The sequence below is a fragment of the Natator depressus genome, chromosome 9 (assembly GCF_965152275.1).
Source record: "Natator depressus isolate rNatDep1 chromosome 9, rNatDep2.hap1, whole genome shotgun sequence".
Taxonomy (NCBI): Eukaryota; Metazoa; Chordata; order Testudines; family Cheloniidae; genus Natator; species Natator depressus.
The window spans coordinates 54,388,785-54,404,952 of NC_134242.1; the positions used below are offsets into that span (position 1 = coordinate 54,388,785).

At 42.1% G+C, this 16,168-nt stretch overlaps 1 protein-coding gene across 2 annotated transcripts in view; it reads right to left on the bottom strand.

The window, feature by feature from the left end:
• FARP2 (FERM, ARH/RhoGEF and pleckstrin domain protein 2) overlaps positions 1-16,168 on the bottom strand; it is a 198,826-nt gene that overhangs the window by 39,377 nt on the left and 143,281 nt on the right. For both annotated transcript variants that reach the window (XM_074964209.1, XM_074964208.1), the window contains exon 14: positions 8,838-9,016. In XM_074964209.1, the coding sequence (XP_074820310.1) occupies positions 8,838-9,016 (179 nt within the window). The remainder of the gene's footprint in view (positions 1-8,837; positions 9,017-16,168) is intronic.

The following is a 16,168-nucleotide window of genomic DNA, read 5'->3' on the forward strand; positions in this document are numbered from 1 at the left end:
GTAAATTTTAGGAAAAGTCATAGATTTGTCAAAGCAAAAAAAGTCAGAGTGACAATTGTGAGCTGAGATCCACTTAGGGACATGCAAACTATGCACAGGGTGCTCCTAGGAATGGCCGTGTGATGTCAGCAATGCATTCAGCGTAGGTGACAAAGGCAGTGACAAAAGGAGTACCAGATGGAACAGCCTGCCTTTGACCTCTGCACCAATGGTACTGCTGTGCTGTGAGCTTCTGCACAGCAGGTCCCCTGAGCCTGGCTGACCAGACAGCTCTGCTCCGCTTATCTCAATGCTGGTCTCCCAGCAGCTGCCACTTACCTCATCTACAGGCCTCTGCAGGTCCAATCTTGGCCACCCACCTACCTACGGGAGGTTCTTTGGGCCTCCAGGCTCCTTTCTCTCCTTTCAGAGTAACAGCCATGTTAGTCTGTATTCGAAAAAGAAAAGGAGTACTTGTGGCACCTTAGAGACTAACCAATTTATTTGAGCATAAGCTTTCGTGAGCTACAGCTCACTTCATCGGATGCGTACTGTGGAAAATACAGAAGATGTTTTTATACACACAAACCATGAAAAAATGGGTGTTTATCACTACAAAAGATTTTCTCTCCCCCCACCCCACTCTCCTGCTGGTAATAGCTTATGTAAAGTGATCACTCTCCTTACAATGTGTATGATAATCAAGGTGGGCCATTTCCAGCACAAATCCAGGTTTTCTCCCACCCACCCCCCTTTTGTGCTGGAAATGGCCCACCTTGATTATCATACACATTGTAAGGAAAGTGATCACTTTAGATAAGCTATTACCAACAAGAGAGTGGGTTTGTGTGGGGGGGTGGGGAGAAAACCTGGATTTGTGCTGGAAATGGCCCACTTTGATTATCATACACATTGTAAGGAGAGTGATCACTTTACACAAGCTATTACCAGCAGGAGAGTGGGGTGGGGGGAGAGAAAACCTTTTGTAGTGATAAACACCCATTTTTTCATGGTTTGTGTGTATAAAAACATCTTCTGTATTTTCCACAGTATGCATCCGATGAAGTGAGCTGTAGCTCACGAAAGCTTATGCTCAAATAAATTGGTTAGTCTCTAAGGTGCCACAAGTATTCCTTTTCTTTTTTCTCTCCTTTGCAATTCTCCCCACCCCTCTCCACCCCCAGCCATACTAGGAGGGTTTTCAAGCCTGCTGTGGTCTCAATGGAAAGATAGAAGAACCTGGGGTAAGTGAGTAAGAAAGGAAAACTGAGCATGTATGGGGAAGAGGGTGGTTTGGAAAGGAGAAGTGAAGGAAGAATAGAGATGGAGATGTCAGGGAAGGAGGAAAGATGTAGGGGGATAGTGCAGGTGCCTTCCAAAATTATTATATGCCAGCACTAATTTGGAGGGTGATAAATGAATGCAAGGAAGAGACATACTTGGAGAGCAACAACATTGTTAATACTGAAAGATATATTGTTCAGATGACAAGGGGCAGAACAGGATAAGTAACTTATATGTAAAGGATGGAAGCAGTGAAATAAGGAGATTGGTGAGACCACTCTGGATGAGGTAGAATTATTTTATTTTGAGATTAAATGCAATAAAGGAAATAAGTTGACAGAGGAGCTTGCTATAAGATGCTTCATCAGAAGGAGCAATAGAAAAGTCAGCAAAAATTAAAAAGCTTTGCAAAAGGAACATAATGGTATTAATGAGAGATTTCAATTATTTGAACACAAACTGGGACCCAAGAAGTGGAAGAAATAAATCAAACAGGCTTTTAGACAGGGTAATAAATATAAGAGATGCTATTTTTTTTAGGCTCTGCTTTGTGCTTAATCATACAGGGCAGGTAGAGAGGCCACTATCTGTCAAAGAGGTCAGTCAGTTGATTGATGCATGTACATACCACTCATAGGTTGGCCTATATATCACTATCTTTACCTGAGCAGCAGCCAAATCAGAATCCAACTGAGGAGGAAAGAAGTTCAGAGAGAGGAAAAAACAACATGCTAAATTTTTGCAGGGAGGAAACGGATGGGGAAGGAGATTGGGGATTCTTTCCCAGAAAATATTTTAAAAGTGAATGATCTTTGGAAGCACCTTATTAGCATGATAAATGTGACACTCATTCTCTTCTTTCCTTTTGTCTTAGGGCTTGTCTACACTACCAAATTAAGCCGACTTGATCTAATTTGACCTCGAGCCTCCGAATTAATTAAGTCAATTGGGCGTGGCCACATCATGCTCATTGTCTCGATTGAGTGTGTCACTAACAGTGCCTGCATCAATGTTCAAAGCAGTGCATCGTGGGTAGCTATCCCAAAGTGTAATTTGCCACAGTGTGGTTTGGGAAGTTTGTGCAATGCCTCATGAGACCAAAACATTGTCGCAGGGGAGAATGGGAATATTGCATCAGTATCCCATAATGCACTGTCCTCCCTCCCTCGTATCAATGGCAAACAATCCAGTGGTTTTCGCATCTTAAAACTGCCGTGTGTACACCATAACCCCAGAAGAATGGAGCCTGCCCAGTTGTGCACTCTTGCTGCGAACATCTCAAACACCTCGCGCCTTCTCCTGCATTATTTCCAGAGGCGAAGTAGGGTCTGCTATGTGGAACATAGCAATGTCCTACAAGCAGCCCTGCTGCAAGCCATTGAAAAAGAAACAATTCACAGTTGCTGCTGGCAGTCACAGAGCAGCTGCACTCTGTTGAGTGCCGTTTCTGGTCCCATGAAACAAGCACTGATTGGTGGGACCACATCGTTTTGCAGGTATGGGATGACGAACAGTGACTGCAGAACTTTTGAATGCAGAAAGCCACCTTCCAGGAACTTTGTGAAGAGCTTTCCCCTGCCCTGCAGTTCAGCAACACAAAAATGAGAGCTCCTCTGACGGTGGAGAAGCAAGTGGTGATCACTATTCGGAAGCTTGCAACACCAGACAGTTACCGGTCAGTGGGGAATCAATTTGGGGTAGGTAAATCAACTGTGTGAGCTGCTGTGCTCCAAGTGTGCAGGGCCATTAATCAACTTCTGCTACGAAGGGTAGTGTGTCTGGGAAATGTGCAGGACATAGTGGATGGTTTTGCTGCGATGGGGTTCCTTAATTGCGTTGGGGCGATAGGTGACATGCATATCCCCATCTTGGCACCAGACCACCTTGCCAAAGAGTACATAAACCAAAAGGGATACCTCTCAATGGTGTTACAAGTGCTGGTGGATCACAGGGGGCGTTTCACCAGCATCAACGTAGGATGGTTGGGAAAGGTTCATGACACGTGCATCTTTAGGAACTCAGGTCTGTTCAAAAAGCTGCAATCCGGGACTTTCTTTCCAGACCACAAAATGAACATTGATGACGTTGAGATGCCTATAGTTATCCTGGGGGACCCAGCCTATCCCTTGCTCCCATGGCTCATGAAGCCATACACTGGCCGTCTGGACAACAGTAAGGAACAGTTCACTATAGGCTCAGCAAGTGCAGAATGGTGGTTGAATGTGCCTTTGGTCATTTAAAAGGGCACTGAAGAAGTTTACTAACAATGTTGGATCTTAGTGAAGAGAACATCCCCATGGTTATAGCTGCCTGCTGTATGCTCCATAATATCTGTGGGGAAAAAAGGGGGAAATTTTCCACAGGGGTGCGCAGTTGAGACAGATCGCATGGCAGCCATTTTTAAGCAGCCAGACACCAAGTCGATAAGAAAAGCCCAGGCGCTACGTATCCACAAGGCTTTGAAAGCCGTTTCAACAATGAGTCACAGTAATGTGAGCTTCTTGTCTGCACTGTGCTTTCCCAAAGCTTCACTTGCCTTGTAAAGCCACCAACCCCACCCAAGCCTACAGCTTCTACTCAATAAAGAACATTTATTTCTCGAATCCATTTACTTTATTTAACAAACATAAGTAAAGAGGGAGAACAGAAAAAAAAGTTAGCCTTGGGGAAAGGGGCTGTAAAGTTGGAACGGGAGAAACATTTTCAGCTGTGTAACATAGCACCGCATTCTAGTCAACATCAAAGCTCTGTGAATGGGCACCTTCTGTTCCTTGTACCCGTCCCCTGAGTTAAGTGAAAGGGATAATGGACTTTTCTCCCATGCCTCATGGAACGCTTTGGGGAGGGTGATTCTGCACCAGATGTTGGCTGGCTGGCTGTCCACCAGGGTCTGCAGAGGGACTCTACCCTCCTGCTTCTGTTCCTGCAGTTCAACCAGATGCCTCAACATGTCTGATTGGTCCCCCATAATCTGAAGCACCTCATCCGGTGCCACACACTCATGCTCATGGGAAGCTTTTCTGCTCTCCATGTCCATGTCTAACTTCTCAGACAGTGAAATCCTCCAAGCTCTCAGCTCTGGGTCAGCTGTCCCAGAGGCATTCATTATCTCAGTGAACATGTCCTCCCGTGTTCTCTTTCTCCTCCTTCTAATCAGCTAAAGTCTGCTTTCAGGTGTTGATGACATGCTGAAGGATGCATTTCCAGCTGTCAGTCATGGGAAAAAAGAAAGGGACCATTTTACATGCATAAAATATTTCCATAGCAAGGCTGTTTTCATAACCCCCCCTCCATTACACTAGGTGCAAGCCATAACAATCAGAATCTGTAACCATTCACTGCACCGTTTTGCTGTTCCAGCCATGGGGAGTAGCTCCCACCCCAGGTTATGGGTGACCGCACTTTTAATGAAGTTTATGGAAGGCTCATGACAGGAACAGAGGTAGCTAGTCAAACAATTGCCCCTCCCCATAGCATCACGGGAAGCTGTTTATGAAGGGGCGGGGGGTGGGGGGGTTGGATGGGGAGAGAGAGACATTTTCACTCCCAAATGGCAGAATCTCACATGTGGGGCCCCAGTCCCCTATCAGCCACTTAAAAAACTTGCTGACCCATGCCGACCACAGTAAAGGCACATTAGTGGCCACGTGGTTTGGCAATCCGGAATGGGGCGGCGGGGGTGGGAGGGGGGAGGGGTTGGTCTACATGCTCTTTTCCGGTAAAAATCACTTTTAATGAGAAATTCCCCTGTTTCCTCTAGGCGACCCTATGTGATATCAGTCTCCTGAGGGTAACAGAGGTGGAAAGGAAGATGATGTTGCAAGTGTCCTGGAATAGACCTGGTCCTTATGCTGCTATGCTGTGTACCGCAATGATGCCAGCAGAATTAATTCAGGGGTTGCATGGGAAAGTGTCCTACCATGGTGGAAGAAATAAGACTTCCCTGCCCAAAAACTTTATGCAAAGGACTGTAGAGTACCTCCATGAAAGTTTCCTAGAGATATCAATGGAGGATTCCCAGGCTATCCCAGTCCACATAAACAGTCTTTTCCGGGGACCACCCTCTGCATAGCGGGAGCGGCCTCTGGTAAGCAGAAAACCAAAGCAGCTTACTTTTTCTTCACAGTAAACATGCAATACCACTGAATGTGTGTGCCTGCTAAAGTTTAATTGGACTTTGATTATAACTGTGAACTCACCAGAGGTGCCCTCCCCGGCATCACGGTTGGCCACTGTGATATCCTGCGACCCACAGGGCTCCAGGGTTAAAAATATTTTGCGGCTCTTGGGGAGAATGGATCCACCACGTGCCTGCTCCCATTCTCCTCCTCCTCCTCTTCCTCATCCTCCATATTGTCCTCCCTGTTGTTCCTAGACTCTCACATCTGTGAGGTGTCCACGTTGCTTGTGGGGGTACTAGTAGTGTCACCCCCGAGAATCTCATGCAGCTCATTATAGAACCAGCATGTGTGGGGTTCAGCACCAGAACAACTGTTCGCCTCCCGTGCCTTCTGGTACGCTTGGCAAAGTTCTTTTATTTTCACAAGTCATTGCTGTGTATCCCTTGTGTAGCCCTTCTCTCCCATTCCATGAGCTATTTTTGCACAGATGTCAGTGTTTCTTCTGCTGGATCGGAGCTCTGCCTGCACAGAGACTCTTCTCCCCACACAGCGATGAGATCCACCACCTCCTGTGCAGACCAGGCTGGAGCATGTTTGGGCGTGTAGTCTCCATGATCACCTGTGCTCAAGCTGGCATGCTCCCAATGCTGATCAAACAGGAAATGGGAAATCAAAAATTTCCAGGGCTTTAGCAGAGGAGGGGCTGTTTCCTGTGTATCTGGCTGCAGTGCAGAAGAGTTGAGACTGATCTCCAGAGCAGTCACAGATGAGCACTGGCATCTTTGGGTTCCAAAGAGGATGGCTCTAGACTGTTCTCAATGGTAGCAGATGACAGAACGAGGAGTAATGGTCTCAAGTTGCAATGGGGGAGGTTTAGATTGGATATTAGGAAAAACTTTTTCACTAAGAGGGTGGTGAAACACTGGAATGCGTTACCTAGGGAGGTGGTAGAATCTCCTTCCTTAGAGGTTTTTAAGGTCAGGCTTGACAAAGCCCTGGCTGGGATGATTTAACTGGGAATTGGTCCTGCTTCGAGCAGGGGGTTGGACTAGATGACCTTCTGGGGTCCCTTCCAACCCTGATATTCTATGATTCTATGATTCCACAACACTGTGTCTGCACTACCTTGCTGTCAACCCATGAAAATTGAATTAAGTGCTATGCCTCTTGCAGAAGTGGATTACAGAAGTGGACATTAGAGGTGACTTAGGTCGGCATAAAGGACCCGGTAGTGTAGACACATACATTAACAGGGCTACATAAGGCGGCTTCCTACGACCTAACTCTGTAGTATAGACCAGGCCTTAGATTTACAACGTCCACTCAGACCCACATTTCCTCCTGTAAACCAGGTAATTAAGGCTCTGACTATTGTTTTTGCCCTCCCTCATGCATGGACTGACTCTCCTCATTATTGACAAGATCAAAGTTATTCAACTTTCTTCTGTCTCCTCTAACTCTATCATTATTTGTATTGTAGTAGCTCCAAACGTCATGCTAGGTGCTGTATGAACATAAAACAAAAAGATGGTCTCTGCCCTGAAGAACTTAGAATCTGAGTTCTCTTCCTCAAACGTTCCTCATACACAATCCTCCACCTTTCTTCTCTCCCCTCCATCTTATAAGGGGCAGCTGTAGTAAGTGCCTGGCATTAGTTCTGAATATCTCATTCTGCTCATATCTGCTCCATTTTTTGTAACCTAATAGGTAGAGCGGGGTGCACCCATCCTAGATGGAACAAGGGCATATGGTGTGGAACCAGCATGCAGAGAACTCACACAGTGCCTGCAGCAGCAATGGCAGGATGATGATGTGTGGCTTCCTGGCCACTACAAACATTTCCAAGCTAAAATCTGGCGGGGGGGGGGTGGGGTGGGGCGGAGTTGCTCCACTTTAGCATCTTTTTGAATTTATTTTCTAACCTTTACACGTCTCTGAATGCTCCCTTTGAAGAGTCTTTAACATTTCATTATTCTTTTAAAATAAATATTTATAAGAAGGAAAAAGGTATTTATTACTCCAGATAGTGTACCAACCCTCACCTAATGCCCTTTACACTGCAGAGCAGGCATGGTAATGACATCTTTTAAATTGTCTGTCAGGTGCCAACTACAGCGCTATTTCTATTTTCCCTCTCAAATCCTATTGTTCTTTCCCCACCACTGAGCCTCTTTCCCTTTCCTGAAACCCAGTGCAAGTACCAAAAAAGAATTAACACTGCAGTTCTGCAAGCACATGGTACCACATGAAAGCAATGAGAAACTAAGGGCTACTGAACATTTTCAGACTCAGGACAAGAGTTTTGTAATTTAGAGAAATGCTGGAGAAGACTTACCTTTACTTGTGCAATGATTTAATTTTAGTAAATGGAACTATGATTTTAAAATACAAGACAATTCTTAGCATATAAAAACTTAAGTGACACATTCATGCCCTGATATTTCTATAAAATTACAGCAGCACCTATCAGCACCAACACATTTATATTAGTATTCCCATTGTAAGTCTCCATCTTCCAGGTATTCATAAATAGCCTGTAAAAATTTACCATGAAACTTAAGATGAGTTTCATTTTAAGAAATTATTTTCAAGAGGAAACTGAAGCTTTAGAACTCTCAGAAGTTGACCATACTAAAATCAATTAGCAACAAAAATTCACCCCAAGGCTTAAAAACTTTTATAAATGAGTTTCAATACAAAGGGAATTGCTGAGATATTACACTTTTGAAAAATGAGGTACATGTGACAGAAATGGAAAAAGACTGAGTGCCACTATAATACACATACACACACACGTCACGATTGTTTTATTATTTCCTTTTATATATGATATGCCTGTCATAGAACTGAGCGCAGGTCAATATTTAAAAAGACATATAACAAAGTAATTGTTAGCTGATACAGTGTCAAAAACAGTCCACTCATCAACCCTCAAAAATGACTGAAAGCTCCGCACTCAAACCTCACCTTCTGATAAAGCCTAAGTAGTTTTTGCTGCATGCCCTGTAGGTGAACAGATTTTAGCTCTGTGGCCTTGTCCACCCTGGGAAATTAAATCAGGTTAGAACAAATTTTTAACTAACATGACGTTAAACTTTCAGTGTAGACAAGGACAGTCCAATCAGTTGACAATGTTAAATACAACAACACTGTGCATAGACAAGGATTATGCTGTGCTTAACAACACACACACACATGACTCCAATAACAGCAACGAGGAGGACTATCCTGTCATGAGGTTCTAATGCATGAGACTCTGGGATCCAAGGGTCAACATACTCCCACTGAATTTTCGATGTAGGAGCTTGCAAACACTAACACTAAGTTCGTATTAGCACAAAGAATATCGTTAATAGTAATGAAGAATATACAGAGAATTGTATCGGAATCCATGCTAAATCAGTACACGCTCCTCACTCATTGCTTAGGTTCTCTGTAGTGCCATTGCCTTACCTTGCATTTTACTTCCTCTTCCTCTTCTACCCGGGCACTGCCAGCATCGCTCAGGACAGGACTCAGAAGAGGAGATGAACCCTGGCCAGCTGGGTTCAAATTCACCTGAAATGTGGGGTTCAAGCTCTGTGGACTCTTCAATGTGAAGGAAGAGAGCTGAAGGTGGTCCATTGAGAGGTCTAGAATTGGAGAAGGAAGGGAAGATGGATTGGGAAATGAGAAAACATATGTTATGACAATGCTTCATCTAAAAAAGCCCACTTGCCTAACAGCAATGTAGACATTATTAGCCAAAAACTGTAATTTTATATTACTTCAAAAATGCCAAAGAAATTGGCACACAAACATTTTCAAGCAGATTGAAATCTCTTGGAATAATTGAGTAATCTATACAATTGAGCTATTAGCTGGCAGATATAGTTTGAGTTATTGAACAGAAACTGGATAGGGACTAATAAAATGGCTCAATTCCCCCTTATTGTGTTAAATAGTGATCACTATGGATTACTTTTACAGAAGAGTACATTTTTCTTTTTTAAAATTAGAATTCTCTTTAGCCCCAGAGAGAAGCGAGGACACATTATTGTAGTTGTATTCCTTCAGAAAACAATCAAATGTCTAGAAAGCAGGGAGCAAAGGGAGGTGGGGAAGGAAGGAATGGAAAAATCTTTCATGCATTCAGAATTTGTGGAAAATCTGATCTCAATATCTGTGTTTGTGGAAGTGGGAAATATGTTGCTAGACATACAGGGACCACATACTATATTCCCCTTTTGGCTCTCTAAATCTACAAAATTTGTTAAATATTTGAGCTAAATGTTTTACTGGCTTCAACAAATAAAACGGATCTTGTAACATTGCAGCATACAGAATTTTTAGCTACGTAGAAGAAAATCTTGCAGCATTCTTCACTAATTCAAAGGCTATGGATGGTACAGGGAGCAAATAACTAGACAAAGACGCTTTGCTCTAGATGATTTATTTTGTGGGGGCAAAAAATAAAGACAGGGACATGTGTTATTCAAATTATCATGACCACAATTTTTCAGACAAAGTAAAATGTTGTTTTCCTAAACCCTCCCTCTGATAAGGAGTCAAACTCTGTAGAACTAGACCTTTGAACCAGTACTAAGAACTCATCATAGAATCATAGGACTGGAAGGGACCTCGAGAGGTCCTCTAGTCCAGTGCCCTGCACTCATGGCAGGACTAAGTATTATCTAGACCATTCCTGACAGGTGTTGGTCTAACCTGCTCTTAAAAATCTCCAATTATGGAGATTCCACAACCTCCCTGGGAAATTTATTCCAGTGCTTAACCACCCTGACAGTTAAGAAGTTTTTCCTAATGTCCAACCTAAACCTCCATTGCTGCAATTTAAGCCCATTGCTTCTTGTCCTTTCCTCAGAGGTTAAGAACAACAATTCTGCTTCCTCCTCCTTGTAACAACCTTTTATGTACTTGAAAACTGTTATGTCCCCTCTGAGTCTTCTCTTTTCCAGATTAAACAAACCCAATATTTTCAATCTTCCCTCATAGGTCATGTTTTCTAGACCTTTAATCATTTTTGTTTCCCTTCTCTGGACTTTCTCCAATTTGTTCACATCTTTCCTGAAATGTGGCACACAGAACTGGACACAATACTCCAGTTAAAGATGTAATGCTTTCCACCCTCAAAGTGCTCTACAAACACTAACCTATGCTTGCAACACCCCACCGTGGTATGTAGGTATTATTATTTTTGTTTTACAGATGGGAAACAGGGGCTAAGTAACTTGCCCAAGGCCACTTAGCAAATAAGTGACAGTTAAGAATTAGAACTCAGGAGTTCCTTTCTCTGATACTTGTGTTCAGTCCATTAGACCAAACTGCCTCAGAGCTACTACTGGAACAATGGGCTATACAGCAAGTGCTCGTTCCTCCGAAGACACAGCTCAATTGCTCTTCTGAAACTTGCTATAATTTACACAATGTTCTCTACATAATAATCCATCTTTCCCATTATAACCCCCTATTTTCAGGGGATTACATGTTGTCAGTATAAAACAGATTCCAGGTTGACACCAGTTAATGCTCCTCTCCACACTGGTACTCCCACTTTAAAATCCACTTTGTGTAATCTCAGCACATACTGTGACCTTTCTTATTTCAATACTAGCTTTTCAGACAGATTCTCTTCCTATAGTCAGATTACTAAAATCAATAAAAAAAACCCCTACACTATATGTATTCAAAAAATATCAGTCCACAGGAACAGAACTGTAAATGAAACACCCAATATCTTTTAACAGAAAATAAAAAGCAGAGATTAACTGACTGAAGGAGAGCCAGTTATAAGCTTTTTGATACACTTTTGGCAAGAGATGGTTGCTGTTTGACTCAGGAAGCAAAACCACTTAATTGCGTGGCTGCAGCATGACTATGATGAGGAAGCAAATGCATATTTTCACATTGACAAATGCAGGAACCTAAACGCCATTGCACTCGGTCACCTGGAAGAGATTCAGATTATCAAGGCTATAAAGTTAACTATTAACATGCTTCAGCAAAATCATTATCAAGTGCCTATTGTTTCTGCCCCTGTGTATTTTCTCATTTCAATTGCTTTTAGTCTACCAGACCTACAACACAGGAAAGTAACAATAGCTAACATTTGTTTTTACATATGAAAATACTGCAGGGAAAGTAGTTTACTGGAAGTTTGCCTTTATATGTGAATGAAGGAAGTTAAAATGAGATGGGAAATAATTATCCTTTTTAACATTAAAAAAGTGCAGCAAAAGTGCCATAGAAATCATAAAGACTTCCTATGTACTCAGAAATTAGCATCAGGCTGCAACTGTTCCAAATGTTGTGGTCTCAACTACTTCCTGATGGAAGCAATAATATTCAGAGACAAGGGGAGAACAAGGTATAATTTCCTGCAGCCTATTTCAAATGAGTTGTTCCAGTATTGACTCACGTTACCAGCTCAAAATCTGGGGAGAAACCCAGGAAATTAATCTAAATAGACGTTTGTTCTTCTTTATCTGATTTCAAATACTATTTTTCTTGACATTAATGTAAGATTATGAAAATCAGAGGCATATTCAACTAATTAAGTCTGAAAATATATACATTCAAAAATGTAGATACCAGGTGTTTTCTTTCAAGTAAGATTTTTAGAAAAGGGATAAACTAGGTCTAAATCCAATATATTTCTTAGGCTGTAAGCTCTTCTAGGCAGGGACCATTCTCCCCTGTGTCCTTATGCATTGGGGGTGTAGGGCAACAGTGTCTATCATGTTTGTGTCACTGGGATACAATGACTTATTCATGGAAGATGTTACAACAATTGCAGTTTTATAATACGTAGGATTATGCTACTGGAAAATTCTTTAAAGGGACAATAGCAACCTATTTAGGACCCCAATCTTCTCTTTTCTAGAAAGGATTGTAAAATCTCACACAACACCCTAATTTTTTAGGAACTTTTTTTATTTGAAATGTGACTTTAAGAGTTTGATACAAATGCACATATCACCTGTTACAGTCAGCAAAATGGGTTAAAATACATTACAAATGCAGATTTCAATTTCATTTCTCTCAGAAACCTATTACAAATTTATTATGAACTTTTACTAGAGCAGCAGTGAGGAAATCCTCTGGCAAGTCATGGAGTGGCTCTGTAGCCTCTTCTGGTGGAGAGAAGATAATGGAAGGATCCAAGTAGTAGTTCAGGAAGTGCCCATCATTTTCAGCAGCTGTTTAAGGTAGAAACCTGCTAAATATTTATAAGTAGGTGGCAATAAGATCAAAATGTTTGTCTGGTTTCTGTTCTGGGCAGATGATGGCCCACTGAAGTATTCCCACCCTAAAAAGCAGGCATCAGTATCAATGGATATTACAAGAGAATTACTTTACTTAAGAAAGGCAGATTTTGGTATCTAGTTGACAGAGCCTCTTTAATCTTCTTCATCAAGCCAAAACACACGACAGTAAGAATGAGCAATTACTCACTGCAGTTTTTCTTTTAATATAAAGCAGGAATGGGGGATGCATTATGAAACTGGGATGCACATACAAGCATGCAAAAAACTCTCAATTTGCTCTTGCTCTAGATATAATGAATAAAATTATGCTTTCACATCCTGCGCAATCACACTGAAATCAATAAACTTTGCATGTATGCTTGACACAACAAGCTGTATGCTCTAAACCAAGAACTCAGTACCTTTAAAAATATTGCTACTTTAAAAATAGTGATACATGTTTCAAACAAAGACATATACGAATTGTCCTAAAGGGCTAGTATAGGTGTGTGTATATAAAATTATAGATATGGGTGGGAAATTTAAAGCCCTCAATATTGCCTGAACCTTACCGTTGTTGTCAATGGATGCAAAATTAGTCCGATGTGGATTGCTTTTGAAAATTTCTATCCTATAGCTGCTGTACCAATATTAGTAAAATGTTAATTATTGTATTGGTGTTTGCTCATAAGATCGCCTTTCACAAGGCCATAAGGAAGAGCAATGGCCTTTATCTAAGAAGCTAACGTCCCAGACCAATATATAATCATAAAATCAAAACTTGTTCACCTACAGTTTTTTTAAATATATCCAAACATGCCGAAGATTTTGTTTGCACACAGCCATTACTGAAATACCTTAAACACGTTCTACATGTGGACTGGGAATCCGTTTTCTAATAGCTGATTACCTTCATTGAAGAGGGATGTGAGCAGCCAAACTGAAGTTCGTGGGAAAAAAATACAGTTTAGGACTGTATACAACATTGGTCATTAGCAGGATTTGGTTGTTTGGGGTCTGCTCATTTAAAAAATACTTTGCTTTTAACTCAGTTGCTGTAATTACTATATCCAACCTTTAATGTTTTCTTCAAGGACACAGTTGATTCATATCCCTCTTCAACATAATTATCTTCTTAAAATGTATGTTTTTTCCCCACTTAAATGTGTTTAAAGTACTTTTCTGTTCTCTAAAATCCAGACTAGTTTGTTGAAGAATAAGGAGCTTATTAGCTACAGGGCTCCTCGTTAGCTTGGCCAACTAGTGTGCTCAGAGTACCAGTAGTTATTACTTCCCTGAACTACGAGGAATTTATCCCCCTGTCCAGTTGAAACTTGGGAAGTGAGGGTAGGGAGGAGGATAGGAGGCAAAGATCTGGAAAGTTGTTACATGACATGAAGAACCACGTGCTCATTCAACCAGTAGTGCCAGGAAAAAAGGGGGTGGGAAGCATGCCAGAGGGGCATGGTTCTAAGTCTGAGGAATCCATTTTGAAGCACTTGGAGGAGAGGAAGGTGATCAGGAACAGTCAACATGGATTCGCCAAGGACAAGTCATGCCTGACCAACCTGATTGCCTTCTATGATGAGATAACTGGCTCTATGGATATGGGGAAAGCAGTGATGTGATATATCTTGACTTTAGCACAGTATTCCAGCCAGCAAGTTAAAAAAGTATGGACTGGATGAATGGACTATAAGGTGGGTAGGAAACTGGCTAGACTGTCAGGCTCAATGGGTAGTGATCAACGGCTAGATGTCTAATTGGCAGCCGGTATCAAGTGGAGTACCCCAGGGGTCAGTCCTGGGGCCGGTTTTGTTCAACATCTTTATCAATGATCTGGATGATGGGACTAATTGCACCCTCAGCAAGTTCACAGATGACACTAAACTGGGGGGAGAGGTAGATATGCTGGAGGGTAGGGATAGGGTCCAGAGTGACCTAGACGAATTGGAGGATTGGGCCAAAAGAAATCTGATGAGGTTCAACAAGGATGAATGCAGAGTCCTGCACTTAGGAAGGAAGAATCCCATGAACCGCTACAGGCTGAGAACCGACTGGCTGAGCAGCAGTTCTGAAGAAAAGGACCTGGAGATTACAGTGGACGAGAAGTTGGAGGAGAGTCAGCAGTGTGCCCTCGTTGCCAACAAGGCATATTGGGCTGTATGACTAGAAGCATTGTCCGCAGATCGAGGGGCGTGATTATTTCCCTCTATTCGGCACTGGTGAGGCCACACCTGGAGTATTGCGTCCTGTTTTGGTCCCCCCACTACAGAAGGGATGTGGACAAATTGGAGAGAGTCCAGCGGAAGGCAACAAAAATGATTAGGGGGCTGAGGCACATGACTTACAAGGAGAGGCTGAGGGAACTGGGGTTATTTAGTCTGCAGAAGAGAAGAGTGGGGCGGGATTTGACAGCAGCCTTCAACTACCTGAACGGGGGTTCCAAAGAGGATGGAGCTCGGCTGTTCTCAGTGGTGGAAGATGACACAACAAGGAGCAATGGTCTCAAGTTGCAGTGGGGGAGGTCTAGGATATTAGGAAACACTATTTCACTAGGAGGGTGGTAAAACTCTGGAATGGGTTACCTAGGGAGGTGGTGGAATCTCCATCCTTAGGTTTTTAAGGTCCGGCTTGACAAAGCCTTGGCTGGGATGATTCAGTTGGTGTTGGTCCTGCTTTGAGCAGGGGATTGGACTAGATGACCTCCTGAGGTCTCTTCCAACCCTAATATTCTATGATTCTACGAGGCACAAATTTGTTAAATCAGCAGAAAACTGCTTCTGGCTCAGCATTAGGGACAACAGCACGAGGCCACACCAGAGAGATATCACTATTGTAATGGTCAGGTTTAAAGATTAAAGTGAAACTGACAATGATGCACGACAGCCACTTTCTATACTCTCCAATTTGTCTTCCTCTAGTGCTATCAACTAGATTGCCACTTTCATTTTTACTGTACTATCCATATTTCATAGTTTGAACTGGAAAACAATCAGGAGATATTACCTCTTAAAATACCCTGAATTTAGAGCCAAGGACTGTGTTTATTGAGATGTAATAAATTGTTAAAAAACAAACATTCACATACATAGTAAGCCACATAAAATTAATGTTATAGCTATGAAATAAACAAAATAAATCAAATTCACAGTATTTAGGAAGGAAAACATTATGTATGTCTTCCAATGCCTACACAATAGCGTGGAAAAGGAAGATGAACAGAAAGTATTTGAAAATACATACAATACATAAAAGGCTGTTTAAAGTGTGGTTCTTCTCTTAAAAGTGACTGCAAAAATAGCACCCTCAACAGATATGTTTTCTGTGTGCATTCAGAGCCATTTGTCACATTAGTGACAAAAATATATTTATATTCTTTTTTCCCTCTGGTCAGCTGTGTAAAGCTTTTACAGCTTTAGGGGGGTGAGCTCAGTTCTATTTCTTTTCACACATTAGAGTTAAGAAAGTTCTAGTTACTAGGGCCACATTCTGCCCTTGGTTACAAATGTGTATCCCCATTAAAAAGAATGAGGTTGT